At 53.0% G+C, this 27390-nt stretch overlaps 5 protein-coding genes across 19 annotated transcripts; 2 read left to right on the forward strand and 3 right to left on the reverse strand.

Annotated features, from left to right (window-relative positions):
• The first annotated feature begins 45 nt into the window (after positions 1–45).
• WBP1 (WW domain binding protein 1) lies at positions 46–2501 on the forward strand. 3 transcript variants are annotated; one of them, XM_014554967.2, is made up of 5 exons: positions 60–290; positions 616–717; positions 1259–1361; positions 1482–1658; positions 1831–2501. In XM_014554967.2, exons 1-5 carry the CDS (start codon positions 222–224, stop codon positions 2289–2291), a joined length of 912 nt encoding a protein of 303 aa, XP_014410453.2. In that variant the 5' UTR covers positions 60–221; the 3' UTR covers positions 2292–2501. The 3 variants fall into 3 exon arrangements, with proteins under 3 accessions (XP_006172554.3, XP_014410453.2, XP_014410421.2); XM_014554935.2 differs by having other exon boundaries at positions 61–290; positions 613–717; XM_006172492.3 differs by lacking the exon at positions 616–717 and having other exon boundaries at positions 46–290.
• Positions 2502–2678: 177 nt separating this feature from the next.
• MOGS (mannosyl-oligosaccharide glucosidase) lies at positions 2679–9671 on the reverse strand. The gene is made up of 4 exons (XM_006172491.2): positions 6008–9671; positions 5583–5809; positions 4874–5070; positions 2679–4634 (listed from the first exon to the last, which is right to left on the reverse strand). Exons 1-4 carry the CDS (start codon positions 6357–6359, stop codon positions 2891–2893), a joined length of 2520 nt encoding a protein of 839 aa, XP_006172553.2. The 5' UTR covers positions 6360–9671; the 3' UTR covers positions 2679–2890.
• On the reverse strand, positions 8355–10531 carry MRPL53 (mitochondrial ribosomal protein L53). Its single transcript, XM_006172490.3, has 3 exons — positions 10095–10531; positions 9892–10004; positions 8355–9805 (listed from the first exon to the last, which is right to left on the reverse strand). Exons 1-3 carry the CDS (start codon positions 10184–10186, stop codon positions 9672–9674), a joined length of 339 nt encoding a protein of 112 aa, XP_006172552.1. The 5' UTR covers positions 10187–10531; the 3' UTR covers positions 8355–9671.
• A 511-nt stretch (positions 10532–11042) lies between these two features.
• Positions 11043–18328, reverse strand: CCDC142 (coiled-coil domain containing 142). 7 transcript variants are annotated; one of them, XM_032497904.1, is made up of 9 exons: positions 17223–18328; positions 16835–16921; positions 16605–16652; positions 16335–16465; positions 16149–16262; positions 12375–12489; positions 11963–12140; positions 11646–11845; positions 11043–11517 (listed from the first exon to the last, which is right to left on the reverse strand). In XM_032497904.1, exons 1-9 carry the CDS (start codon positions 18295–18297, stop codon positions 11261–11263), a joined length of 2205 nt encoding a protein of 734 aa, XP_032353795.1. In that variant the 5' UTR covers positions 18298–18328; the 3' UTR covers positions 11043–11260. The 7 variants fall into 7 exon arrangements, with proteins under 7 accessions (XP_032353795.1, XP_032353792.1, XP_032353796.1 ...); XM_032497901.1 differs by having other exon boundaries at positions 16605–16754; XM_032497902.1 differs by having other exon boundaries at positions 11045–11517; positions 12405–12489; positions 16605–16754.
• Positions 18329–18366: 38 nt separating this feature from the next.
• Positions 18367–24976, forward strand: TTC31 (tetratricopeptide repeat domain 31). 7 transcript variants are annotated; one of them, XM_032497911.1, is made up of 13 exons: positions 18410–18580; positions 18654–18827; positions 21651–21759; positions 21878–22110; positions 22282–22365; positions 22813–22887; positions 22980–23060; positions 23148–23342; positions 23649–23700; positions 23784–23874; positions 23973–24114; positions 24341–24442; positions 24602–24976. In XM_032497911.1, the coding sequence occupies exons 3-13, from the start codon at positions 21720–21722 to the stop codon at positions 24830–24832; spliced, it is 1326 nt and encodes a 441-aa protein (XP_032353802.1). In that variant the 5' UTR covers positions 18410–18580; positions 18654–18827; positions 21651–21719; the 3' UTR covers positions 24833–24976. The 7 variants fall into 7 exon arrangements, with proteins under 7 accessions (XP_032353803.1, XP_032353802.1, XP_032353799.1 ...); XM_032497908.1 differs by having other exon boundaries at positions 18739–18827; XM_014554744.2 differs by having other exon boundaries at positions 18739–18827; positions 24605–24976.
• Positions 24977–27390: the final 2414 nt, after the last annotated feature.

Below are 27390 nucleotides of genomic sequence, written 5' to 3' on the forward strand. Positions count from 1 at the left end.
TATTGGCCCGCCTGTCAGAGCATGATGCAGATTGGTAGGACAGAACAACCTGGGCGCTAGTTGGCAGAGGTCTCACCGGATGGAAGCTCCGGTCGTGGAATGATGGTGGCAGCAGCGAAGATGGGCCGGACTGGGGCCATGGTGGTGGCGGCAGAGGTGGCAGGGGCGGGGCGGCTGGCGGTAGAGGAGACTGTGGTCTTCAGGGGGCTGTAGGTGGAAGCATGGCTCGGGCCAGCGGCAGGAACGGCAGCGAGGAGGCCCGGGGGGTACTTCAGATGCCGCAACAGCAGGTATCCTAGCAGCTCCAAAAACCTAGCACGACAGCCATTTACATCTTTCCCCTTTCTTTGTCCCTGCCTTTTGGGGGGTGGGGGAGGAACTCAAGGAGCCAAAGGAACTGTGAAGTTACTAGATATGTCCCTCCCACTCTTTGTCTAAAGTTTGTAATGTAGATGCAGTTGACTTTGCCTGCAGCTTCATAGACCCCGTCCCAAGGCAGCAATGGAAGCTTGCAGTGGCTCTCCAGTGACCAGAAACATAGCGAGGCCCCAGGGAGGCTCTCTGTCTTGCAGCAGTTATTCGTGATGTTTTTCTATGTGCCTGTTGTCACAGCAGAGTCCAGCAGCGTCTTCTCTTGAGGGAGCAATTTGGAGAAGAGCTGGAACCCAGACTCGCGCCCTGGATGCCATCCTTTATCATCCACAGCAATCCCATCTGGTTGGGAGCCCTGCTCTGGGTCTCACACTGCCCCTCCTCTACCCTAGGGAGCCCGAGACGCAGGGGTGGAAAGATCCAGCTTGGGGGTGGGGCTTGGCAGACCATGGGGGATGATGAAAACAGCTTTGGAAATTACCTTAAACCCCTTACCCATTGTCTGAGAGTTAGAGATAGCTCAGACTGTCATCTAGCTTCTGCCAAAACACCCCCTTAACAGAAAACACCCTGGGGAGCCAGACTGGAGTATGAGAGAAGTCTCCTATAGGCAGAGCTGAAATCTACCTCTTTGTATGTCCACACCTTGCATCTTATTCTCTACGCTGATTCTTGCTATTCCAAATCCTCTCCCATGTTGACAGCCTGTCAGATATTTGAACACTCCTCTCAGCATCACTTTTCCCCCTGCCCATAGATTTCTCTGAGCTAAACTCGGTTCACAGGGTGGGATGGTGTATGTGTATGCAGGGGGTGGGGGTGGGGGTGGGGTGGACAGTGCCTTGGCTGGAATCTCCCTTGGTTCTAAGTGCCTCCTTGCTCCCAGCTTCGAGAGCTGTGTCCAGGAGTGAACAACCAGCCCTATCTCTGTGAGAGTGGTCACTGCTGCGGGGAGACTGGCTGCTGCACCTACTACTATGAGCTCTGGTGTGAGTCTCCAAAGGGGCTTTTCTTGGGTCCTTCTACCCGCCCCCTCCTTGGACCTGAGCCTTCAAGGACCCTTCTCCACAAGGGAAGTATCTCAGCCTCTCCCTCCTCGCCCCCTGCAGGGTTCTGGCTGCTCTGGACTCTTCTCATTCTCTTTAGCTGTTTTTGCGCCTTCCACCATCGACGAGCTAAACTCCGGCTGCAACAACAGCAGCGGCAGCGTGAGATCAACTTGTTGGCCTACCACGGGGCATGCCATGGGGCTGGCCCTGTCCCTGCGGGTTCACTGCTTGACCTTCGTGAGTGACTGGAGACTCGAGCTCACTACCGGCGGCCCCTCCCAAACCAGTACCCCAAATCATCATCCCACGTTCCCTTTTCGAACATTTCAGAGCACTTTTCCCTAGCAGGAAAGAGACCACCACCTCACCCCTGGTTGCCTTCAACCAATCATGACATTCTTTCCTGCAGGCCTCCTCAGCGCCTTCAAACCCCCAGCCTATGAGGATGTGGTTGACCACCCGGGCACACCACCGCCTCCTTATTCTGCAGCCTCAGGCTGCCCCTTGACTGCTTCCAGTGAATGCACCTGCTCCTCCTCCGCTTCTAGCTGCCCCACCTACTGCGAGGGAACAAATGTGGAAGGTGTTTCCTCCCACCAGGGTGCCCCCCCTCATCAGGAGTGTGAGCCTGGGCCAGGGGTGACCCCTGCCCCCATCCCCGCCTCCTGCCGCTATCGCCGCCTGACTGGTGACTCGGGTATTGAGCTCTGCCCGTGTCCTGACTCCAGCGAGGGTGAGCCAATTAAGGAGGCTAGGGCTAATGTCACCTCACCAGATCTGGAGAGCCAGTTCCCTTGTGCGCCGCCCCTAAATCCCATGTCCCAGATCTCCCCTGTGGGGCCAGCTTCCAGCAGAGGGGACAGCCCATAAACAGTTTTGGGAGGGTGGGTGGGTTACTTGCCCACCAGAAATAGCCCTGGTCCCAACTCTCTGAGCTCTCCTTGGCCTCTCCCTGCCCTCCTAGAACCTGCTGGAAAGGACTGGAGTCCCACGAAGGGCAGTGCTGGGGGGACTGTGCTAGCTCTACCCCCTAAGACACACACAGGAGCCTCTGATCTCATTAAAGAGATGTGAAGCAGCTGCTTGTGGACTTGGGTGGACTAGTGCTGGACTCACTGCATTGCACTTGACCTGACTAGGTTTGGAGGGGACAGCTGGTAGCCACTTTCCCCACCTTCTCTGAAGGAAAGCAGGCAGCCCTAAGGCCTGGACCAGGGTAAGACCTCCTGGTGAGGTAAAGCTGGCAAAAAAGGAGAGTTTGGCATGTTTTCTAGTTTATTTAGAAAAATAGACTCTGCATTCACATTCACCCCAGGGCTATGTGGGATGACAGTAAGGAGACACCTGAGATGAGTTGCTGAGGGTCTGAAGCACTGGTATGTGAGGGTGGGGGGCACAAGTGAGAGACCTTGTCCCTCTAGTCCAGAGTGCACAAGGGGCCTGGCTCCCCTCCCATCCTCCATCCATCCTCAGTAGTCTTCAGCCATGGCCAGTAGGACAAGGCTGGTCCAGCCCTGGAAAGGGCGGCAGCCCATGCCCCGCCCATCCTGGTCACTGTACTGCTCCCACAGGAAGCCCGTGGCCTGGTACTGCCGCCACACGTTGCCTATCAGATTGGCACGGAGCTCTCTATGGAGCTTGGCAGCACGCGCCTGGTGGGGACCCTGCAGATGCCCATAGTGGTGAAGAGCCCCCAAGGCCAGGTAGTTGACGTTGAACCACACAGCACCCCGCCAGTAGGGAGGATCATGCTCTGAGTTGCGCTGCCTATAAAAGGGGCTGGATGCTGCAAGGGAGCGCAAACCAAAGGGGCTCCAGAGCTGGCGGCTGTCAGCTAGAACGTCCAGCAGGGGCCCAAGGTGGGATGAGTTGGGGTCCAGCAGCCGGAGCAGGAAGGGAAAAAGACTGACATAGCCCAAGGCATCCACATATTGTAAGCGAGGGTGAGGCCGGCCCACCACCCGCACCAGCCCCTGAGGGGGCCGAGGCTTCAGCTGGACCGCTTTTGTGTGGTTCCCAAAGTCTGCAAAGACTCCTAGCTCCGGGGCCCAGTGCAGTTCTTCCAGACTCTCCTCTGCCTCCAGGGAGGCAGCCAGTGGGCCCAACTCTGCAGCTGCCTCAGTCTCTCCCAGCTGCTCTGCCAGCCGCATCAGCACACGGGCACCCAGTGCCACCCAGCACCGCAGGTCCAGGTGCCGCTCATTGGCTGAAGGGTGTGAAGCCCGGGGATAGTCATCCAGCCCTGAAGGCAGCGTCTTGGGGTTCAGTAGGGTTGGCAAGGCTGGGTCCCGTCCCCGCCAGCGGTAAGATAGTGGCACTGGCCCTGCCTGGCTCTGATGGAGCCAGGAGAACCAAGCATACAGGCGGGGAAAGGCCCTGCGGAGGAAGGCCAAGTCGGCTGGGTCACCACCCTCTAGCATGTGGGCCACAGGCAAAAGCAGGGTTGGAGGGTTGGCGTGGGCTGTCCGTTGCACCAGGAATTCAGGGGGCACCCGGGCTCGGGCCTCATCCCCCAGTACCTGCTCCCGCCCAATCCAGCCGTCAGCATTGAGCAGCCCCAGCCAGTGGCCCAGGGCCTCCCGCGTGAGCTGGGGATCCCACCGCTGAACCACCAGCTGGTGAAAGCCCTCGTCCCAAAGGAAGCCTCTCGGGAAGAATGACCGGGAGGGCACTGCTGTGAAAAGTGGGACAGGTGGAAAGAGGGCTGGGTCCACCTTCTGGTCAGATCCCTCAGCGCCCACGTCTGGCAATACCAGACCCTGTCCGTAGAAGTAGCCAATCCCACCAAGGAGGCCACTGAGAGCGGCCTGACCCAGAGCCTGCTCCTCAGGACTCAGGCCCCTCTCCTTCAGCTGGAAGGTCTTCTCAAAGCGCTCTGTAAAGGCTTCGGCATGGCTTTCCAGGGCCTGGGTCAGCAGACTGCCTGCCAGCTGCTCCACAGCTTGGTTTCCTCCTGCCCGCGCACTGCCCGATTCAAACACCAAGTCCACAGAAAAGGGGACTTTCAGTGTCACCTGTTGTATCAAGAATTGCCCTTGTCCCTGTCCTTGCCCACTGGGGCCTCTGTCCTCCCACTTCAGAGATCCTGGCAAGCCGAGGTAGCGTTCAGGAGAGGCCCCTGGGGGCCGATGCTGAAACCAGCTGTTTAGGCGACTCTTCACCATCTCCGTCAGCAAGGGAAGTCCTGGGTTGGAGGACCAGAAAACATTGTAGCTTTAAAGGAAGAGGATAAACAGAAAATATTATTCAGGAAGAAGTGGTGGGGATCATAAAGAGAAATACGAGGTGCTCAGAAGTCAGGTTGGAGGGGTCTTGGTAATGCAGGGAACATGGAGCCTGGTGAGAAGGGAAATAACTGATGGGAAGACAGTAGAGCCGGGGAGAAAGAAATCAGGTTAAATCAGCACCCATACCACCCCTACCGCCACCCCACACTCTCTTCCCCAAGTTACCTGCCATACTTGGGGATGGTATCCCCTGGACTGGTTGGTGCCAGAAGTGTAAAGCGGAAGTCACCAAGTTCACTGGTGTGTCCACTGATGAACTTCAACTGCCCCTTGGCCCCAACCTCTGGCTTTAAGACTTCCTTCCCATCTGTTACCACATAGAAGAACAGGGACACCAAAGGGAGGGCAGAGGTACCTGTGGCCTGAGTGACCAAGGAGGACAGAAAAACACTGCATTAGGTTAACAGTCTTTCCCCTGAGAAATCAGCCTTAGTGAGGGAAAGGGACACCTGGCAGGAGCAACATAAACAAACGTACATCTGGCGGTGTTGAGGGTCACTGAGGGTAAACACCCAGTGGGATGAGATAAAGAGCTCTGCACGGGGTTCTCTGGGAAGTAATAGTACTTTTGTGCCACGTACTATACTAAGAACTCTACATACTATTTCCTTACAATTCTTACAATTAGAATTTCCTTAGAATTCTTAAAATTCTGAGTTAGGTGTTACTTTTATCCCCATTTTACAGACAAGAAAACCAAGGTTTAGAGACAGATAGTCATTCAGGCAAGTGTTCAAGGCAGGCAGCAGATTCAAACCAGGCAGCCAGACTCAGAGCCCCAGCTATTAACCCCAACTTCATACTGCATTTGCTGGCAGAAAAGGATGGATGGAGGGAGTCTGGGCTTGGGGAAGGGTGTCCTGAGGGCCCTGACCTGAGGCTCTACAGTCACTCTCCAGCTCCAGTCCCCTCCGTGCTGACCCCCAGGCCTCTTGACGAACTCAGTGGTAAGCCTTAAGGCCCCATCCTGGATGTGTTGCCGCCCGAAGGAGAGACCGTCGTGGAATTCCCAGCCATAGGGACCCACGCCGTCCCCCTGCTCACACGTGTGCCTGAGCTTAGGGGTCCCTGGGGTGGTGCCTTGCTGCGCCCACATCAGTCCTGGGGGTAGAATGACCACGTAAGTCAAAGAGAGAGCAGGGGACCTGTCCCTCTAGGTCGCCAAGAACTTCAGGGTCATCCCTCTTCATAACTCTCCTGTCCACTCCTCCCCACTCGTCCTCTGGCGCGAAGCTGGGGCGCCCAAATTAAGTGCCCGACTGCCAGCCCACCCGCCAGCCCACCCTGGGTCCAGGTTACCGGTGAGGAGGGGCTTCGAGCTGCGGGTCTTCATGCCGAAGTAGACGTGAGGGCGGTAGGTGCCCCAGAAGAGGTCCGGGGCCACGGCGGGGCTGGAAGAGTCTGGAGGCAGCGCCGGGGGCGCGGAGTGCAGGGTGACTGCTCGCCGCACACGGTGCCACGACAGCAGCCAGCATCCCAACAGGCCCAGGACCACAGACAGGACCACGATGGCCAGAGCCGCTCCCCCAACCGCGCCACGGGCCCCGCCAACCCGGCCATCCCGTCGCGCGGGGCCGCCCCGAGGCGCTCTCTCAGCAGTCCGCGCTCCTTCTGCCGGCGCTCCGCGGCGGCGCCGCTCGCCCCGCGCCATCCTGGCACGGAGGTCGGCGTCGCGGGGTCCGGGAGAGGCGGCAACGGAGCCCGGCTCTACCTCGCCTCCCTGGGATGCCCGTAGCGCCGGGGCGACCACTGATGTCACTCGCACCTGCGGGCCCGCGCCTCCGGCTCCGCTTCCGCCTCCCGCCGGAAGCCCCGCCCCGCCACGTCAGGTTAAGCCCCAGACCCCGGAACCGTCGTCGCCGGCGTTGGTGTAGGGCTCGTTTTAGGAGGGCCGACCCGACTGGATCTGCGATTATTTGGCGTTCACGCGACTAGCAGGAAAAATCAATCTCGCACTTGCCTCTGTTTTTTTTTTTTTTTTTTTTTTAAATAACGACTATAGATTAAGAGCCTGGGACGCAGCCTTGAGTGTTTTATACTTAACTGCTCCTCACCTCGCCCTAACTAGGTGGCTGAAAACTGTGGTCTAGAAAGTTCTGGTAACTTGGCCCTGGCCACAGAACCGCGAAGTGGCTAGCTTGGAACCCAGGTGTACCTAAATCAAGCTGCACCATAAATTGTCCACAGCTATGCTTTCTTTTCTAGTGAAATGAAGTGGACCCAAGAGGGACCCTAAGATCTGTTCCAGTGGTGTCTTTAAGCAACGCCCGTGGCTTTACACAAGTCTTATCTCCACTCTGTCTAGGATTACTTATCTAGATGAACTGTAAAGGGACCATAATGGTGGTGCATGTTCTTTTTCTCTTATGTCCTTTTCTACAACCGAGGAAGCAAAGGCGCTTAGGGAGGGACTGCTTGTGTCCCAGTCAGGGAAGGCTATAGGAAGGAGGTAGCATCTGCACCTCACGTTGACCTAGAAGAGTCAACATCACATTTGATGGTGGTTCAGAAATGCAACTTAGATTTGGTTACTTATTCTCACTAACAGCTCAGCACAAAAGATGGTTCATAAAGTACAAACCCCGATCCTCTCAAAAAACCCTACTCCACACCCTTATGCAATTCTAGCTATTATCACACCTCCCATCCAAATTCTGTAACACATTTATGCTGCATGCCCACTTCTTATTTCATTATAGTCTGATTTCTGGCCCCACTGCCACTTGTAGACTTATTACTTATTTAACAATCACCAAACCCAATGATTGGTCCATTCTCTTACCTTTTTTGCTACCATTGCACCTGGTACTGCAGCACTTAGTACAAACCTAAGTACCATCATTCATCTTTGTAACCCAATACTAATCAGTTACAGTCAAAAGGTTGATACTAAATATTTGTAAATTCAACAAATATTTTTTGCACACTCTGTATCAGGCTCTATGCAAAGTGCTGGGGATACAGAGAAAACAGCCCCAACCTCCAGTTCACAACCTAGAAGCACAATGCCAGCACTCAATCCATGTTTACAGCAACATCTGGACCATCTTGGTTTCTACAGATGAGGAGTGTAGTTAAATCTGGCCAAAGATAACAACCAGTTAACTATGGACCTCTCAAACTCAAGTCTAGGTTCAGTATTCTTTCTACTATAACCTCAGGCTCTCCCAATGCTCCCCCAATGTTCCAGGCAGTTTACAGGTAGCAATTCTTTTAATCCTCTCAACAGTCCCATGAGGTAGGTACTACCATCCCCATTTTATAAATGAGGAAACAGGCACTGAGAGACTAAGTAATGTGTCCAAAATTACCTAGCTACTTAAGGGAAAAGCTAGGATTTCAATCCCAGGCATTCTGGCTGTTTACTACACTATGCTGTCTCCTGATAGATTTCTTTCTTTAAAGTGGAGGGTAAAAAACAGCTCTTTGAAGATATTACCCTTTTAAGTAGAGAAGCAGAATAGTAATGCGGTAGAAAGGCTATGGGAAATGTATTTGGCAAAGTACACAGCAGCCAGTGCCCAGAGGTCCTTGACTGCCTAGCTGAATATGGTGAAGTTTTTCTCTCATTTTTTCTTACAACCTATGGTAAGAAATAATTCTATACTGCAACCAAGTACATGCACATAGACACATATACACACACTTTACATAATCTATCTATATTCATGATTATATACTTAAAACATTAAGTTGCTTAAAGAATACTTCCCATTCCATGTGCCATACACTCTGATACAATCCTGTAAATTGATTTCACGATTCACATTAATGGGTGACAACCTCGTATGAAAAACACTTCAGGCACAGTACCTAAAAGTACTTTAGGCACTGTTCTCTGAAACAACTAGTAGTAAAATATAAAACCAGTGATGTGCTTTGGAAAGATAAAATTAAGCAGCAGCAGCAAAAATGATTTGGAAAAAGACCAGGTGGGAGAATGCAACAATGATACAGGAGAGTGAATGGGAATGAAGAGAACATTTCAGGAGCTTCTGTTTAAGACAGAATATTCTGAACTTACTGACTGGATATGCAGGAAAGGGAGGGGGCAGAACCAGAGATAATGCTGTGGTTTCCAACTCAAGTGGCTGAGCAGAGGAACTGCCTTTTAAAGGAATGAGAAGTCAGGGGAGGAGGCAAGTACAGTTGACCCTTAAACAATGGGGGTCAGGTTGGGGTTAGGGACCCAACCCCTCTACAGAGTTGAAAATCTGGGGATAACTCTACAGATGGCCCTCCAGAATCCACGGTTCCACAACCGCAGATTGAAAAAGCCAGGAAGTGTTCTACTGTAGTATGTATTTATTTTTTAAAATAGGCATATAAGAGGACCCCTGCAGTTCAAACCCAGTTGTTCAAGGGTCAACTATACAGAGTATGTAAGATTATATTTTGTATAAAGAGTGTTGGTAGAATTTGGGTAAAACTCATAGTAGATATCCTGACTATTGCACAGGATTTGATATTTGAGGCAAACAGAAATGTAGAGGTTAACCCAAGAGGGTGGTTCGAGTCCCCACCCCCCCAAAAAAGAGAAAGAAAAGTAGTATGCTTATAGGGTTAAGAGAAGAAAAAGGACCTGAAAGTAAAAGAAGTTCCACAAGGAAGTGAATTAAGAGTGGTAGATGCTACTGAGATGGAAAGATGAGGACTGAGGAAACAGCACTGGATTTTCTAATAAGAAAAAGTATCTTGAGCAGTGGTGGGAGAAGCCAGATTCAAGAGTCAAGCAGTGAATGATGGTAAGAAAGTGAAATAAATTCAAGTTTCTTCAGACCCCTCCCCATCTTGTTTCCTCCCAGAAACACTGGTTGGATTTATCGTCACGGGGCTCTTTCTTTTGGGGGCGCTCTGTGGCCCTCCAGATAGTGATTTGAGAAATTATTAAGTGACGGTTTTCTTAGATAAGTGTCCTTAGCAGTTTCACGCTAAAAACTGCTTGTTGGTCCCTTCTGCGCCGTTAGCGCCCAGTACTATCGCCAGGCTTGTCCCCGCTCGCCGCCGCGCCCCTGGTCTGGACGTGGGAGGCAAAGGCTGTGAGCATTTCCTGGGCAGTGAGGTGCGCGCCGCGCATAATCAGGCGATGCCCGTCTCCTGGGGAAGGAACAAAGGAGTCAGGCGCCGGGAGGACGGCGGGTCCGAGGGCGCGCGACTCCCGCCCGACTCCCCACTCGACCCACCGAACAGTACGTCCACGCAGGGCTCTGAGCCGTCATGCCTCACGTCCGCAATCACCGAGCAGTTGAGGTTGGTGGAGCGAACCTTCTCGCTGCTCACTGCCTGGAGGAAGGTCCTGCGGTGAGAAAACGGCGTGAGCAGGGGGCAGAGGAGGCCAGACCCCAGGCAGGAGGAAGGCGCGGCCCCACCTCCTTCCCCTTCGTACCTCGTCGACTCCACGTTCTTCTCGAAGGGGCAGAATTGAACCCGAACCTGCTTAACAGGGCGGAGTCCGAGCCGAGCCAAGGACGCCGCCATGGTGACCTCCGCCCCGGAAGAACTCGTGCCCGGAAGTGTCGCTTATGCGACCGGCTGTGAGCGGCGCGCTTTCGCAGGCCGCAGACCTTCGCGGGGTGAGCGTTGGTCCCCAAACCGCTCCCTTGGGCTCCCGGCCCGAGAGGAGGAGGAAGGCCAGGAGGGAGAGATGGTTTCCGCACAGGGTATGGGGGCCCAAAGTAAGCGGTCAGTAAGTACTGCCTATCATTAATAGCCCTCTTGTACCGCAGTGAAGACAATAAATCAGTCGTGCAAAAGCCGTTTGCACCTGGCTCCGACACCACGTCTCTTGCAGCCTCTTCCCCTTTGTACCGTGTTGTGCCAGATCTAGGTTAACGCCATCTTAAGTGCTGGTCCCATCCGAGCAGAGGGCACTACCACGGCAGGGATTATATAAGTACCAGGGGGTAAAGCCTCTCAGGGAAATGAAGATTAAACATGTGGAACTTCGAGTAATCAAAGCTTACACATGAAGGTCCTACAGCTCAATATTCTTAAATGACTGAAAATAGTAATGGGGAGGGGAGCACAGAGTATATAGACGGTGGGGCTGATCCAGGAGTAGAAATTACTTTTCCACTGTCGTGGTTCCTGATGAATTAACTTTGTAATAGTTCCTGACCTTTTTGTGTTTAGCCTGGCTCCTGGGACCTAAGAGAAAGTGGCATCTAGGCTCCCTGCCTTCTGTTGTTTTTTCTTTTTCCCTTTCCCCTGGGATCCAACCCTACAGCCTTACGCCCAGCGTCTGGCCCCTTACTACCCGTGTCTAGCCCCAAGACGTCTCCACTGATGGGAACTGAGCCCAAGCCTTCCAAGGATGCTGACCTCCAGGTTCTAAGCTGTGGTTATGCCTTTTATTCTGGATTCCAGGCACTGGAGTGATGTTGGATTCTTAGCTTTTTAAGTCCAGGCTCTGTGTAGCTTATGGTTCTCAGGTATGCTTTCTTCCAAGCTCCCAATTAGGCTTTTTAAAAATATATATATGCATTTCTGAATGTCTGGGCTTTTTCAGATAGAGATGGGGAGCTTATGCTCTCTGGCTTCTGACCAGGCTCCTTAGGATTCAGAACTGGTTCCCAGGCAGGAAAGAAAAGGTAAGTGCCAGCGCGGGTGCTGGTGCTGCCTCAGGGCAAGCCAGGCCTGCTGATTTCCTACCAGGTAAGCCTCAGGGCTAGGTCCTCCTCCCCATAGTGTGCTTAGCAGCTGAGCTGTCTGGGCTCGGGGTGCTCCAGGCTGAAGAGGAGGCTCCAAGCTCTCCAGGCTGTTGAGGCTGCTGCTGGGCAGGTCCGTGTTCAGGATGTCATTACATGCACCTGGTAAGGCAAGAGTGGAAGGCAGGTGGCTGGCAGGGAGACACTGAAGCCAGATCAATAATAAGGATGGGGATGTGGCACAGAAAGGGGTGAAGAGAGCCTGGAGTTGGGGAAGGAGAGTGACTCACAGCAACAGGAAGGCCTCCTGTGGACTTGAGTCTTGGGCAAGGGCTGCTGCAATAGACACAGCAGTGCCCCGTCCAGCTGCTGGAAGATGCTGAGCATGAGCAGAGTCTGGCGAAGTTCTGGGGACAGGCCCCACTGCTCCTCCTCCAGCAACTCCCGGACCACTGCAAAGTCTTGTCTGAGCTGCAGCGCCCCCTGCAGGCTGAAGGCCAAGGTACAACGTGGCCACCTGGCCCTCCTGCCTCTCCCAAACTGCTCTATCCCCCTCCCTTTTCCCAGTTCCATTCATCCCCCAGCCTCTGCCTCCTTTTCTCCCCACCTGAACCGGATCCCATGGGTGAGGATGTGGTTGAGCCAGGCACCCAGGATGGCAGTCAGCGCCTGGCTGAGGGCAGGGGCCTGGGCTTGGGGTGGCAGTCCTTGCAATCCTTGCAACACAGGCTCCAGTATCCTGCGGACCACCAACCCAGCATACTCACTAGGAATGCTGGGAAGTTCTGGAGTGAGAGAAGAGAAAGGACAGGATATGAAGCTAGGGAGATCCATCAAAGGCCCTAATGGAGCCTTTGGGGTAAGAAGGTAGTATTTGGTGGGGGGTGGGGGTGGGGGTTGCAGAGCACACAGAAGGTGAGGACAAGGATGGACACAGAGGGCTGGAACTAGGATTTGGAAGGGTTAGGACACAGTTACCCTCCAGGAACCTGGAAGGGGATGCTGGGATGAGGAGTTACCAGGACAGAGACGATGCCGCCAGTACCGACCCCGTGGCATATAGAGTTCGAAGTCCTGTGTGGCTTGTTTATGACATTCTTGAAAAAAGAGACCTAGTGACTCTTCTGGTAGGAGCTGTGGGGATAAGGAGAAAGTAAAAGGGACTTATCTGTGAGGGACTTGTCAAGTAATCTGCTCTTGTAGATCTGAGGTGTTTACCCTGGCATCCATACAGCCCCAGAAACAGAATTGTATGCATAATTGTATGGCTTGGGCATTTTCTGAGGAGAGATGCTATAGCTTTTATTGGGTTTTCCAAAAGATCTGGACCCAGAGAAGATTATGGACAATTGCCATAGGATTACCCAGCTCTCCTCAGCCTGGTTCAGAGGATGGAAATCCTCCAGGTTAATTTTATTCTACAGTAATGTTAACAGGAAAAAAAGAGGGCAACATGCTCACCACCACCAGGGTTCAAAAGTGAATGCTAGAGAGGGAGGTCTACATGATTGGCAGATAGGCAGAGGCTGAAGAAAGAAAAGGGAATTGTACCATCTTCTGCCTGTTGTCTATAAGGGAACTGTGTGTACACCGGGAGCAGTGACTCTAACTTTCTGAGACTCAGGAACCTTTGGAATGTCCTCACACTGAATAGTCCTTATAGCCGCTTGCATTTCTCCAGAGCAAACTTAACCCGTAAAGCAAGAAAAGGCGCCTGTGCGGGTTTGGTTTCTTTGGTTTGATAGGTTTTGTTTTGGGAGGGGGAGGAGACAGCAAAAAAGAGGGGTCTCTACAGCCTGTCTTGGAGAAGAACCTCAGGAAGTGGGGTGTGTAGTGGCAGGTCTAAAGAAAAAGTGACTGCATGCCAAGGAGCCTGAAGAGAGGAAGGGACCTTAGCTTGGGGGGGGCGGGGTGCATAGGCAGGGAGAGCCCACGTGGCTCCTGATATATATTCTGACCACAGCCTGTCTAAATCCAAACTCTTATCCCCAAAACTACAACCCCCTTCTTATTTGTGGCACAGAAATCACCCTTTTGTCAACTGACATTTGTTAGGAAATTCTGCACTCAACACTCTGAGGAAAGACAAGGTCACACTATGGGACCGTCTTTTTCTATACGACATGACAGTTCAGCTGAGGAGAAAACTCATGTCTGATTCTTCTTTTTCATCCCAGAGCTGTAGTCAGTGGAATACCCAGAGGAGACACCCAGCAATGCAGGTCACCAGGCGGAGGGACAAGGCATGAAACTGCTTGGGATAGTGTTTGGTTCACACGGTGCGCACACCATCCCTGTCCCTTTTGCTCTGTTCTCATCACAACTACCAAGAGCTGGACCCTTCTCGTATTACACCTCCCCACCTCCCTTTTATCCTGACCACCACCGCTGGATCAGACTCTGTCACTGTCTTCACTGTTCCCCTCCTGCTCTTACAATGGCTCCTATCACTTAAGAGATAAAGTCCAGAATCTGTGGGCTGGTGTTCAGTGCCCTCCACAGTTTGATGACAACCTACTTTTCCACAGTCCTCCACCCCTCCCCTTCACACAGGCATGCGAGGACGAGGGCATGCTCATGTGTGTACACACACACATACACACACCCCTTCTGCTTCAGTCAGGCCATCTCCCCACTGCTCCTCCAAGGAACTGTAAACTGCCCACCTCCAGTAACCCCTGCTACTCCTCTGAGGCTGCCCAGCTGCCAGCTTGAGCCATAGGCCCTGTAAGGAGCTTCTGTTTCCACGTGTCCACCGTGGCCTTCCCTGCTAAGAGCTCCCACAACCATCACTGTCCACCCTATTCATGAAGAGCCTGCTCTGGGACATCACTGTCCACCCTATTCATGAAGAGCCTGGAAAGAGGCAGCAGTAAATTGAGGTGGAAATGCCCAACAAGCAGATGCAGATGGTGGGTTAGGGCTAAGCTGAGGGGAGGCAGGGTCCACAGCACCAAGGCACTGTGGAATGCAGAGAGAACAGAAGTAGAGGGACAAGGGCTGAACTCTGCAGCCATGCCGCCACTCAGGGCAATGAGGAGAAATCTATATTCAACTACTGATGTGCACTTAGGATGCTTCCATATCTTGGCAATTATAAATAATATTGCTATTAATAGAAGGGCGTATGTATCTTTTTGAGTAAATTCTTATTTTGTGGTTGGCTTTATTCCTTTGATAACTGTATAAGTTTAAAAAGCTAAAGCTCTAAACGTTCTTAGAAACAATGAACGGTACATATACGTAAATTAAAAGTATATATGCAGTAAAAAAAAAAAAAGTCTATCAAGCCATGAAAGACACAGAAGAAACTTAAAAGACATATTACTAAATGGAAGAAGCCAGTCTGAAAAGGCTACAAACTGTACGATTCCAACCAAATGACATTCTGGAAAAGGCAAAGCTATAGAAACAATAAAAAGATCGTGGTTTCCAGGAGTTTGGGGAGAGGGAGGGAGGGGGGAATGAACAGATGGAGCACAAGGGATTTTTAAGGCAATGAAATTATTCTGTATGATACTATAGTGGTGGCTACATGTCATTATGCATTTGTCAAAACCCATGGAATGTACAGCATCAAGAGTGAACCCTAATGTAAACTATGGACTTTGGTTGATAATAATGTGTCCATGCTAGTTCATTGATATGTACCAAAGACGCCACACTGATGAGGGATGCTGAGTGTAGGGGAGTATATACGTGTGGGTGGGGAGGGCTATGTGCGAACTCTCTGTATTTTCTGCTCAGTTCTGCTGAAACCTGAAACTGTTCTAAAAGAATAACGTCTATTAAAAATTTTTTTTTTAAAAAGGAGAAACCTGAGCAGTAAGCGGGAACAAAAAGCAGACATCACCCATGGTAGTAACAGATACTGTGTGAAGTGGGGACAAATTAAAATAGAAGTATGAAAGGTTTAATTCATAAATTTAGAAGAAAATAAGAAATGTTAGAAGAAAAAGCCAAAAGTGGATGGAAGTTACCACTGTGGAATCAGGGTCAGAGGTGGGAGCAGGGGCCAATGACAGTGCTACTTTCTCATTAAGAAGCCTTCTAAAATAATATTCTATTTCAGTTTGAATAAAAATACAAGTTATACTTTTAGGAAATAGAAGAAACATTGTATCAAAAACTAATATGTAAAGGGAAGACAATCATTTACCTTGCTTGTTCTCAACAAAATATACCTCAAAGTAACCAAGTAATTTATGAGGGCAAGTTTCACTTTATAAGGAGAATCCAGCTGGTAAATGAAGAAGGAATGATAGAATTGGTTTTTTTTTTAAATTTTATTTATTTGGGGGGTAATTAGATCTATTTGTTTTTAGAGGAGGTACTGGGGATTGAACCCAGGACCTTGTGCATGCTAAGCATGCGCTCTACCACTTGAGCTGTACCCTCCTCAGGAATGATGGAATTGGAATGTCACCACTTTGCATCCCCCAGTGAAATAATGGATGTAGACAATGACCATCAATCATCAGTGGCTGTGAACAGCACACAGTAAGATTCTACGTGGGGGTTGGTGGTAGGATGTAGAAATGAAATAAAACTGACCATGAGCTGGTAAGTGTTAAAACCTCAGTGGTAGGACTATGGGGTCCATTATACTCTTATCTCTACTTTTGTGTATGTTTGAAATTTTCCATAATAAAAAGCTAAATAAAGAACAAGAAGCAAAGAGCAAGAAAAGATAAATTTAGCGGTGCTTCCAAGGCACTGAGATGTTCCACCATCACCACAACCACCCCACCAACCCCAAAGCTGGCGACTGTCCTGTCCCCTGCTCTCCTCACCTGGACCTGTGCAGTCAGCTTCCGGATCTCCAGGCCCAACTGCTGCTCCACCTCCAGGGCCAAGCTTTCCTCTGAAGCCAGGCTAGACAGAGCTTCTGCCTCACGCAATAGAGGCTTTAGCAGAAACAGGGAGTGAGATCAGAGCCCAGCCCAGAATGCTCCCCTCCCAATCCCCTTGCTACTCACAGGTAGGTCCTTCAGGGTCAGGAGCAGGAAGGAACCTGGGGCCCATGCTGCCAGGTGCTTCTGAGTTCTGCTCCAAAACCAGAGCAAGGTGGTCTGCAGGGTACAGAGCCCCAAGGCAAGAGGTGCAGGACCTGGGGAGGGGAGGGATGGAGTATCTGAAGGGCCACAGAACACCTTTGGGAGGAGGCAGGCTTCCGAACAGAATGGAGGAATAAAGTGGGTATCCCCAACTGTCCTTCTGTTCCCCCCATCCCCAGCACCTTGTCTCACCTGGAGGCTGCCAGAGGAGCATCCCTGATCTGAGTTCTCGAAGGGCATCTAAGAGAGGAGGGAAGAGCTTTTGCAGAAGTTCAGTGGTACTAGAGGATGAGGGAAGGCTGCTCTGATCTCTACCAGCAGATCCCAAGGCCTGACAGAAGCCTGAAGATGAGGGGGGCACGGTTTGATAAGGAAGAGGTGTACTGGGGGTTAGGTTGCTACCAATACCCCTTCCTTCTCACCTTGGTCCCAGCTCCAGAGAAGAGACTGATGAATTAGGTTGTGACACAAAGACGCCAGCTCCTTCTCACACTCCTGAGGCAGTGATGCTAGTGGGAGAAATGACCCTGGAGCCTGAAAACAAGGCCTTTCTTTTCCACAACCACTGCCCACTCAATGATGGGGGAAAGGGGAGGCTTCCAAGACCAGCATGGAAAGCAAGACTTTGCCTTGAAAGCCCAGAAACTATAGCTTGAACTGCACCCGCACCCCCCACCCCCGCTGATGGGGGCGGTTGTGGGGAGTTCATCCTGAAGGGCTTGCTTTTGTAGTCAGGCTGAGAGGTGAGTGAGCTAAATATAGGAAAGAGACCCCAGCATTCCCAAACGCCCACCCAGGCCTGTCACTCACCCTGACCCAGTGCATTTTTCAGCTGTTGTGCCGCTTCCCTGGGGTCCTTCCAGGGTCCTAGATTTAGGTCCAGACTTTGCGCACAGGCTGCCCACAGCAGGGTCCAGTACTGGCTCCACAGGGCTCCAGCCCCGCCAAGCCCTAGTCCAGGGCTGACTGGACACGCCACGCCCTCCATCAGGCCCAGTAGCCCTGGCAGCAGCTCGCGCTCCTCGTGGCACCGCCTGCGGAGCTGGTCCCGCAAGCCGGATACCCCGAGCGCCTCATTCAGCCAACCTGCTACCAGGCAACCCCGCTCCCCTGTCAGGAGGCGGAGCACACGGGCCGGGGGAAAAGGGCGCGCGGCCCCTGGGACGTGGCTCAAGGCTTTTCCCTGCAGCTGGTGGTAGGCGGGAAGCGCCAGCAGCAGGTCGGCGAGTTGGGACGACAGGCCCGGGCTCGCGGGCGCCCGGCCCAGAGCCCGAAGCTGCATCTCGATTGTAGCCTCCAGGCGTTGGGCTGCTAGTCCGATCGGGCGCGCCAGGAGGAGCGGCTCGAGGGTCTCCTCAAGGCCGCTTCGCAGGACTGCCCCTCTGGAAGGGTGAGGCAGCAGGTCGCGGCACAGCTGAGGCAAGGGGCCGGGGCTGGGGCTGGCGGGTGGCACGCCGGGACTCAGGATCCTCAGGAGGCGCACGGCTGCCTGGAGGCGGCGGGCGCAGTCCCGGGCTTGGAGGAGCTGCTCTCGCTCCCGGTGCAGCCGCAGGAACACCGCCCGGAGACGCTGCAGCGCAGGCGGGATCGGGCCGCCAGCTGCCGGCTCCCGCCCCCAGGCCGCAGCGCCGGCCTCGCGGTGCTCTCCTGCGTCTGCCGGCGCCACCCAGCATGGCTGCCCTCCTGGAGCTCCGCCGGGCCGTGGGTCCAGGCAGGGGATGCTCCCGGCAGCCGGCAGCCCCGGCCTGCCACGAACGTCCCGGCGGAGAGCGCCCGCCCGCTCGCTCTGCCACTGCTCCTCCACAGTGCCCCCGGGCTGCGCCCGCAACGACGGCACGGTAGCGAGCGGAGACAGAAGACCACCGGAGCGAGACGCCTGGGCCATGGGACGACCCGTGTGGAACGAACCTAACGATTCCCACCTCCCCGCGCCGCCCAGCGCCCGCGGCAGCCCGGGCTCCGCCCCATCCCCGGAGCGGTAGTCTCTGGCCCGGGAGCCGCCGGAACCGTCATGGACTCTCTCGCGCTCCGTAGTCGAGGCTTCTGCCCCTAACAAAGATGGCCGCCTAGCCGGTCCTACTCCGCCCTTTGGCTAGTATCAAATACCAGACTATCTTTCACTTTCGGGTCACTGTAACGGGAGATGGCGCCGATTCCGATTAAGCTAGGTAAGCAAGTGAGACAAGAGAGGAGGGGGTCCAGGAGGGCAGGGGCAGCCCCGGCTGGTTCTGTTTTCCGTAGGATTTTGTGCTTCAGGAGGTAGACAGAGGGTTCCGGCCCATCTCTCCCGAGGACCCTGACGCGCCGCCGCCTTCCTTTACTATAGACTGTCCTCTGCGGTCTGGCTGCCCGCTGGGGGTCGCTGCTGTCCCTAGACTCTGCCAGGAATTCGGTCCTGAGGACTACGGCGATGAGGTAAAAAGGACCCCTAGCTCCCCTCTGCCCTGATTGTCACGGTCACGCCTCTCTTCAACCTTCTGTGCTGAGCCCCGCCCCGGGCTGGCATCGCGCGGGGCTCCCCGCAGGCTTTGCAGGGATAGGGCTTGGACCCTATCGTGTAGCAGCGTCGCGCAAGTGGAGGGCGACGTGGGGGTGAAGGGGACTGGGGACGACTCAGCCGTGACAACTTCTTGATGTGGGCTGGATCGGGCAGACGAGGATCTCTGAGTTGAGAACTGGGGAGTGGACAGGAGTTCCTTGGAGAAAAATATGACCAGAGGAAACAGTGTGAGCAAGACACTAAGGCAAGGAAAAGTTAAGAGAACAAGACTGAAGTGAGACCTTTCTTATGGGTTTGGTTGGAAACGTTTGAGATGAGGCGGGAAAGAAGGCAGCAGGTGGCTTGAAAGGCCTTGTCTGGCACATGGGTTTGGATGTCCTCAAGTAAGTAGGTGATAGGGTTATTGAGGGAGGGACAGGATCAGATTTGGGAGCATTAAGAAGCTATACTTCCTCATGTGCTTCCTCATTATCTTTAAAACCAAACAACAAATCTAGAGGTTAACTCATCATCTTTGCAGATTGGTTGCTTTTCCTCTAATCTTTAATTAATCTCTAATATTTTAATTTATTATTTTTATTTTTTAACTTTTATTTTTATTTATTTTTGGAGTTACTGGGGATTGAACCCAGGACCTCCTGCACTCTACCACTGAGCGATACCCAGCCCCCCTCCTCTAATCTTAATCTTGGTTAATAACACAAACTTCCATCCAGTTGCTTAATCCAGAAATCTGAGAATCATTCTACATAATCCTCCCTTTTTCTTTACTTCACACTCATAGTCAGTCCCTAAAAATCTACTTCTGAAATGTCTCTTGAATCAAGCCAATTACTTCCATGTCTGCTTCTGCTCCCACTACCTTAGTTGAAGAATTCAATTCTTTCTGGCCTGAACAGTTCTAATGGCCTGCTAACTAAACATTTCACACCTAGACTCATCTCTTTTCCCAGTACTGTTTTATCTGAGCATTTCACTCCCCAGACCAGCTCCACTCCCATCACTAACAGGAGGAACTCACATTGGCTCCACAGGGTTCTTAAGGCACAGCTCCCGACTGTATCTCTATTACAGTAGCCTCCTCACCAATCTCCCTGCTTTTGCTCATTTGGGACACACTTATTGAGCACCAGCTATGTACTGAACACTGTTTCAGGCCCTGGGAAGAAAGCAGTGAACCAAACAAAAATCCCTCTGTTCAATTAGAAGTGTCTAGTGGGAGCAGCCAATCAACAAATAAATGACACAGGATGTCAAATATGAGAAACGTAAATAAAGCAAGGAGGAGGATAGGGAGCATTGAGTTGAACCGAGAGGTTTTCTTTTTAAAGGGAGTGGTCAGAGAAGGCCTCGCTCCGAAGGTTTAAGCAGAGATCTGAAGGGGCTGAGGGAGTGAGCCATTCCTGGGGGAAAGAGCATTCCAGACAGAGGAAGGGACAAGTACACAAGCCCTGAAATGGGAGCACACTTGGTGCATTGCAAGAGCTTCAAAGGAGACCACTGCATTGCGGCTGGAGGAGGGCGAGAGGGCGGGCGATGATTTCATGAAGGTGTTGGGTAGTCAGATCATGTATGGGCAGGCAAGAAAGTAGCGTAGATGGTGTCTTGGGGAGAGGCAGAAGGTCAAGGCAGCCCTCTTTTTGTTTGTTTTTAAAGATGGCCTACACTAAGGGAACAATCCTCATTAGAACCACAGAATGTACAGGCCACACCGCGGGGAATCTTGCTTCATTTTTGTGAAAGAGGAAGCTGAGGTCCAGAGAGGTTAAATGATTTGTCCAAAATCAAACAGCCAGGCAGTGGCATAGCCAGAACTAAGGTGCAAGCAGCCCTGCTCCAGCACAGTGTTCTCTCCAGTCCCATGCCAACTCCCCAGTGAAGAGAGCAATAAAAAGCAATGAATAATAAGGTTTCAAAGTGTATAACACAGACTGTGTCCGTGCAGCGTGGTCAAGTGATGGCAGAGATCACTGGAGATGAAAGGGTCTGGGAAGGCTTTGAGGGGAGGTGGAATGTGAACTTGATCATGAACGTGAGGCAAGATGTGGTGAGAAAGAAGCTCAGAGCTAGGAGGGATTCAAGGACAGCTCGGGGGAGACCCCAAGGCTGGCAGGGGGCCTGGTGGCAGCTAAGTAGGGGAGGATTGCAAGGGAAGACCGGAAAGTCAGACACAGGGAGCTTTTGGGAAGGCTCCGAATCCCAGGCTAGATTCAATCCTCCCTGAAGCCTTGACAGTGGGGGATTACTGGAAAATTTTGAGTCGGGGAGTAATTGCTGAGAGCTTGGTTTTGGGGAGAAACAGATGAAGTGCAGGGGAGAGGCCAGCCAGGAACTGTGGCACTCATTTGTATGGGGGGTGTTCACACTCAAGGAGATGGCAGGGGACACAGCTGGAAGAGCAGGTAAGAGGGCTCCATTTCAGGGGCATCAGTGTGGCTGACCTAGTGACAGGTCAGGGAGAGGAGATGGTGACCTAGCAGCGGGGTGGCGGAGAAGGCTGGACTGAGTGCCACCCTCAGCCCTTGCGAAGACTGGGGAGTAGTGAAGGGAGGTGATACACCATGAAACCGGGAGCGGCGTGTTTGGAGGCACCAAGCAGGGAGAGGTCGGCCAGTTAAGGTTCTCGGGCTGAGTGGCTGGCTTGTGGTTGCCACGGCAGAGGAGTCAACCCCGCCAAGCCCCTTGCTCTCTCCCAGAGCTCCCCCCAACACCAGCCTCCCCTCCCCTTCCCCTCCCAGGACATAGTGGATTTTCTTCGACGGCTTGTGGAGAGTGATCCCCAGGGCCTGCACCAGATTCGGATCCATATGGATGGGAGCAGCAGGCGGCTGCAGCTGTGGCACCATGGTGGGGAGTGCAGGGGCCGGGCCCAGGGATTGAGGCTGGTGCCCTAGGGAGGGCTGGCCCTCGGGTGCTCCTCTCTCTCAGCTTCTTCCTTCTTTCCCTTCTTTGTCCCTCCTGACAGATGACATCCTGGACCGTTTCTGTTATGAGGGGAAAACGACTGGACAGAGTGACGAGGAAGGCAAGGAGGCTGAGAGACTGGGCACTTACTGTGGTCTCCAGAAGTCCTTTCTGGACCCTCCACGAGGATCTAAGCCCTCCCCTCAAAGCCCTTCTGCCTCGGCATCCTTCCCCAGTGACTCGGACAGCCTGCTCCAGGTGGCCATGCCTCAAAAGCTCCTGCTGACTGAAGAGGTGAGACTCAGCCGCACCTTCCCCCCACCCTCAAGCTCTCCCAGTCCCCATGTCCCATGTCTACATTCTCCCCTATTCTGGATCTCTCAAGGTCCTGTCATACTACTTGCCTCCTTCTTGCTTTCTCTCATTCTCTCTCTCTTTTCTGGCCACCTGCCCTTCCTCCTCCAGGAAGCCAACCGCCTGGCTGAGGAGCTGGTGGCTGAGGAAGAGCGCATGAAACAGAAAGCAGAGAAGAAACGACTCAAGAAGAAGGTAGCTGGAGGGCAGACGGAGGGGGAGCCCAGAGGGATTTAGGGGAGGGAGGGAAGGGAAGCTTTGTGAACAGGAAAAGAACTCAGGATGGCCAGGGGACCCACAGGGCTTGGGGACTGCAGGGTCTCCAGGAGGCCATTGGGTGCAATGGCTCTGAAGTCACACTGTGATGCCTGGGTTGGAATCTGCCTCCTTCTTACTAGCCCTTTGCCTGGTGACTCTCTTGTCTGCTTTTTCACCTGTAAAACAAGAATGACAACAAAACAGACCTCATAGAGTTGTGAGGGTTAAATGAGATAGTGAATGCAGAACTCTTAGCCTGGGGCTATGGCACATGGTATATATCGTACACGGAAAGAATTGGTCTCAAGATACGAACTACGTGTGTGTGTATTTAAGTCTAATGCTCAAAATACATCTTCCTCTTCCTCGTCATTCTTATTGCAGCGTCAAAAGGATCGAAAGCGAAAGGGGCGCTTGGAGCAGGATGGCGGGGAGCCCAACGTGAATGTCTACAGGCAGGTACTGAGACCACCAAGTGCCAGGAGGTGGGGGCTGAAAAAGCAGGTGGCTCAAGGTGATCCCTGCTCCTCGCCTGTTCACCTTCCCTCCAGGCTGAGGCTACCCCAGATGGGGATGGGAGCCCCCCGCCCAGCTCCGGGAACCCGGCTCAGGGAGAGTGTGGTGAGGATGAGGTGAAGAGCCCTCTTCTGTCCCTTCACGGTCCCTCCCCTTCCACCACTCCACCCCTGCCCCTCCCTCACTTTCGTGTCTACTCACAGGACCCACTGGATCTGTCCAGCACCTTTGTGTCTCTGGCTTTGCGCAAGGTTGGACATTGGCCCCCCGGTGCCCGCAGAGAAAAGAGACTGAGCCAGGAGCCCCAAGGCGGGAAGCTGGCTTCCCAGCAGAAGATGAGCCAGGAGGAAGGAAGCCCTCCAAGAGGGGAGACCCCTGGGCAGAGTCCTAAGGCAGAGGTGAGGGGGTGGGCAGAGGATCCTCAAAGGGCTCTGGAAGTCACATGATCTAAAGGTCATGGGCAGTGACCAGTAGAAGGAGTTCTCTGCGGATTAAAAGACATGGGCTCAGGCTCCGTTACTGTCACCCTGTTCTGGGGTAGTTTTCTCTGCAGGAAGGTAGGGCTGATACCATCTTGCAGAGTTGTCATGAGAGTTGCATGAGTTGCCTTGATGCTAACTGTAATGTTAAGTGTTTGAACAAAGGAGTAGGATTTGGGGAGGTGGAGGCCTCATGTCCTGCTTGACTTTGCTTCCCATCCCTAGGCATCTCCAGAGCTGCTAGCAGCTGCCTTACAACAGAGCCAGGAGCTGGCAAGTGAGATGCTTTCTCTCTTCCTCCTCACCCCACCCTCCCTGGGCTAGGCCCATCTGAATCTTCCCACCCTCTCTCCTCCCCAGAGTTGGGTACCAGCTTTGCCCAAAAAGGTTTCTACCACAAGGCTGTGGTCCTCTTCACCCAGGCCTTGAAGCTCAACCCCCGGGATCACCGGTAGGTGGGGTGGGGGGGTTGGTTAGCCACGGTGCTGGGACATCAGGGCAGGGCAGGGTGCCGAGGACCCCGACTCTGGGCCGTCTTGTCTTCATTAGGCTATTTGGAAATCGTTCATTCTGCCATGCGCGGCTGGGCCAGCCGGAGAGGGCGCTAGCTGATGCCGAGGTGGCCCTTACCTTGCGGCCCGGCTGGCCCCGGGGCCTCTTCCGCCTGGGCAAGGCCTTGATGGGGCTGCAGGTAATGGGTGTGAGGTTGGGAGCAGAAGAGGCGGGATGGGGTGGGGACCAGGTCTACACTGACATTTTCTAGTTAAGCTCCTAGTGCCACAACGTCACAGTGTCACAATGTCAGTGGTACTCAGAGCTGGAGCCAGTTTGAGAAAGGGGCAGTTTTAAGTTCTTTGGCTCTGCTGACACCTAAACTTTCCTCTTTTTTTTTTTTTTAAATCCCTATGGGCTCAAAGCGTTTTGAGGAGGCAGCTGCTGTGTTCCTGGAGACTCTGAAAGGCGGGTCCCAGCCTGATGCAGCCCGGGAGCTCCACTCTTGCCTTCTGCAACTCGCTCTGGTAAGGGGACCAGGCCCACCCTCATGCTGAGGGGGCAGCAGAAACAACTGGCTGGGATTGTAAACCCCAGGCGGGTCAGGGGAGCAGGAGTGCGTGGGGGGAGGGGCAGGGCGGCGCCGCTGGGAAGGGCATCAGGTGCTCCGCCCTCTGCTTTCTCAGCAGGATCAGCGAGGAGGAATCCCTGGGCCATGTCTGTCAACTGGCTTCCCCCATCCGTTTCCTCATGTTGAGCTGCGGCCTTCAGGCCCCCTCTCCCTCAGTTGCCCTCAAAGCACTACCCCAAGGGCCCCTGGCCTTCTGTCTCCCCCCTTGCACTATCCCCCACCTCACCTGAGCCACTCCAGCTGGCCCCTCCCCCAGACTCATCAGGATGTCCATCGGGATAAATGATCTTGCTTCAGTTTCCTCATCTGTAAAATGGGGGCAATCCCTACCTCACAGGGCTGTCATGAGGACTGAAAGAGAAAGTGCGAGAAAGTGCCTACCAAGTGCCTGGTACTTAGTGGCTGTTAAATAAACTGATTTGCACCTGCAGCTGTCCTACGTATTCATAATTCCGACACTGGGAAGAGAGGAGCGTGAGTAAATGACTGCTTATTTCACCAAATCCAGGGTCTGTGGGACTGGTTCTCAAAGTGTGGTCCCTGGGCCAGCAGCAGTATCGTCTGGGAGCTTTTCACAAATACAAATTCTCGGGGCCACCCTAGACCTTCTAAACCAGAAGCTGGAAGAGTAGGGCTCAACAGTTTGTGTTTCAAGAAGCCCTCCAGGTGACCTGAGGCACCCCAACATTTGGGAAGCTCGGCTCTAGCTCCTGGCCTAGGAGACGCCCATCCAGGAGGCCATTTTGTTGGGGCAAGTTTGAGTTTCGTTTATTCGAGTCTTCGTTACAAAAGGTGGCAGCACTGGGCTAGAATTAAGGAAGCCTCGAGTAGAAAAAAGTTACGGCTCAGAGCCAGTTGACTTGACCTGACCCTGCCTATCTTGCGGACTAGAATTATTTGCCCTGGGAGTTCTTTGCTCATGCCTGGTGGAGGGGTGGGGTTCGGGAGCCTGTGCTTGTGTTTGTTTAAAGGGTGATTATATCACAGTGACTCCGTAAGAGGCCTGCTCATCTGGCCTCGTTCTGGGCTGGGGCTGGGGGTGCGGTGGGACTTCTCTGCTTTGGGGACTCCACTAGGGACCCTGGCTCGTCAAAGAAGGGCCACCCACCACCCATGTTTGGCATCTTTGCTTGCAGGCTGAGCTGGCTCCTTACTCTTGTAGCCTCTCAAAGAAATGTCCCCTCTCCTGTACCTCTGATCCTGTCCTGGACTTGAATCTTCAAGAGCCATAGGGCTCCTGACACGGTGGGACTTCTCTGCTTTGGGGACTCCACTAGGGACCCTGGCTCGCTGACCTAGCAGCCTGAGAGTTCTGAGTCCCCAGGGCTAGGAAGCAGAGTGACCAACCATCCTGGTTTTCCAGGGACTGAGGGATTTCCTAGGCCGTGGGGCTTTCAGTGTCAAAACCAGGAAAGTCCTGGGCAAACAGGAATGAGTTGGTCACCCCAATCTGAAGGTTCTAGAGAGGGGGGAGGGTATAGCTCAAGTGGTAGAACGCATGTTAAGCATGCAGGAGGTCCTGGGTTCAATCCCCAGTCCCTCCTCTAAAAATAAGTAAATAATCCTAATTACCACCACCCCCTAAAAAAAAAAAGACTACATTTTTAAAAATTAAAAAATAAAGGTCCTAGAGAGGTAGCCTTTAGAAGGGGATGAACAGAATATAGATGGGGCCCTGAACAGGAACCAGGGGAGCTATGTGTGTGTGTGTGTTGTATTTGTGTATTGAAGGGGCAGTGCAGGAGCAAAGGTTCCTTTTTGTACACAGTGGGTGACAGATGAGCTCTGTGCTAGTAGGCATTCTCTGCTTCTGTCAGTGGTGCCACTTTCCTGCCAGTTGCCCAGGGTTGCAAGGTCGTCTCTGATTCCTCAAATCATTGGTCACTGGAGTAATTACACTGATTCCTGTTCCATGACAACCTCTGCACTCCAGTCTGGCCCTGAATTCTCTCTGCTCTTACCTTTCACAGTGGCCAGAGCTACACTTCTTCCTCAGATCTGTGCAGGTCTCCGGTTCACCCTGCACATGCAGCCAGATTAGCTGGTCTGAGCTCTGCTCTCATGCCTCTCCTCACTAACACCTCCAAGGACCATGCTCTGTCTGGAGTACAACGGCTGAATTCCTATCTTTGGCCCTGCCTCCTCTCCTCTCTCTCTGAACCCTTCTCCCAGTTAGGCCCAGGCTGAGTTATAGGAACAGAACCTGTAGTGGCCAAAAGCATGAGCTCCTGAATCAGCCAAGCAATCAGGTTAATCACAGCCCTGCCACTTACAGACTTCATGACACAATCAGGTTTCTTTGAGGTTTCCATGACATGATCATGGGCTTCTGTGATCCAGTCTCTTTATCCTTAAAATGAAGTTAAAGTCTCATCTCATGAGGTTATGGTAAAGATTAGGCCATGCAAAGCACTTGGAACTGTGTCTTAAAATGCCAGGTTCCTTTCTGCCTTCCAGCCTTGTTCGTTCCCCTGAAATATCCTTTCTGCCTTCTAGCTGACACCACCCCTACCCCAACGTTGAACCCCAGGTGGATTATTTCCAGAGCATCCTGATGGTGGGGTTGTAGCACCTGAGCATGGGAAGGTCTGAGGAGGGAGGAGGGGCTGATAGGGAGAGAAGGGAGGCAGGAGACCAAGCCTAAGCATGGTCTCCTGAAGATGAGCTGGGATGGCCGGGCATGGGGGAAGACCTGCAGCCACAGGAGTGTTTCTCTTCCCTCCCCATCACACGCAGGATGGTGATTAATCACCAGCATTAGAAATTGATCTCGGAAATATCCACAGGAGGAGGTGGGTTGGGCTCTCTGCAAGCGGCTACTCCAAGATCCACCTTGGCAGGTAG

This window comes from Camelus ferus, chromosome 15 (genome assembly GCF_009834535.1).
Source record: "Camelus ferus isolate YT-003-E chromosome 15, BCGSAC_Cfer_1.0, whole genome shotgun sequence".
Classification (NCBI taxonomy): Eukaryota; Metazoa; Chordata; class Mammalia; order Artiodactyla; family Camelidae; genus Camelus; species Camelus ferus.

Excerpts from the sequence above, each read along its gene's own strand:
- WBP1 (XM_014554935.2), top strand. The coding sequence starts at position 222 with ATGGCTCGGGCCAGCGGCAGGAACGGCAGCGAGGAGGCCCGGGGGGTA. Across the intron at positions 718-1,258 it reads ATCCACAGCAATCCCATCTG|CTTCGAGAGCTGTGTCCAGG; the intron begins GTTGGGAGCCCT and ends CCTTGCTCCCAG. Across the intron at positions 1,362-1,481 it reads CTACTACTATGAGCTCTGGT|GGTTCTGGCTGCTCTGGACT; the intron begins GTGAGTCTCCAA and ends CGCCCCCTGCAG.
- MOGS (XM_006172491.2), bottom strand. The coding sequence starts at position 6,359 with ATGGCGCGGGGCGAGCGGCGCCGCCGCGGAGCGCCGGCAGAAGGAGCG. Across the intron at positions 5,071-5,582 it reads GAGTGACTGTAGAGCCTCAG|GCCACAGGTACCTCTGCCCT; the intron begins GTCAGGGCCCTC and ends TTGGTCACTCAG. Across the intron at positions 4,635-4,873 it reads ACCATCCCCAAGTATGGCAG|CTACAATGTTTTCTGGTCCT; the intron begins GTAACTTGGGGA and ends CTTCCTTTAAAG.
- MRPL53 (XM_006172490.3), bottom strand. The coding sequence starts at position 10,186 with ATGGCGGCGTCCTTGGCTCGGCTCGGACTCCGCCCTGTTAAGCAGGTT. Across the intron at positions 10,005-10,094 it reads AAGAACGTGGAGTCGACGAG|GACCTTCCTCCAGGCAGTGA; the intron begins GTACGAAGGGGA and ends TTCTCACCGCAG. Across the intron at positions 9,806-9,891 it reads CTGCGTGGACGTACTGTTCG|GAGACGGGCATCGCCTGATT; the intron begins GTGGGTCGAGTG and ends TTCCTTCCCCAG.
- CCDC142 (XM_032497901.1), bottom strand. The coding sequence starts at position 18,297 with ATGGCCCAGGCGTCTCGCTCCGGTGGTCTTCTGTCTCCGCTCGCTACC. Across the intron at positions 16,466-16,604 it reads GCTCCTCTGGCAGCCTCCAG|GTCCTGCACCTCTTGCCTTG; the intron begins GTGAGACAAGGT and ends TCCCCTCCCCAG. Across the intron at positions 12,490-16,148 it reads AGCTGACTGCACAGGTCCAG|CTCCTACCAGAAGAGTCACT; the intron begins GTGAGGAGAGCA and ends TTATCCCCACAG.
- TTC31 (XM_032497908.1), top strand. The coding sequence starts at position 18,556 with ATGGCGCCGATTCCGATTAAGCTAG. Across the intron at positions 18,581-18,738 it reads GCCGATTCCGATTAAGCTAG|ACTGTCCTCTGCGGTCTGGC; the intron begins GTAAGCAAGTGA and ends CCTTTACTATAG. Across the intron at positions 24,115-24,340 it reads AGGCCTTGATGGGGCTGCAG|CGTTTTGAGGAGGCAGCTGC; the intron begins GTAATGGGTGTG and ends ATGGGCTCAAAG.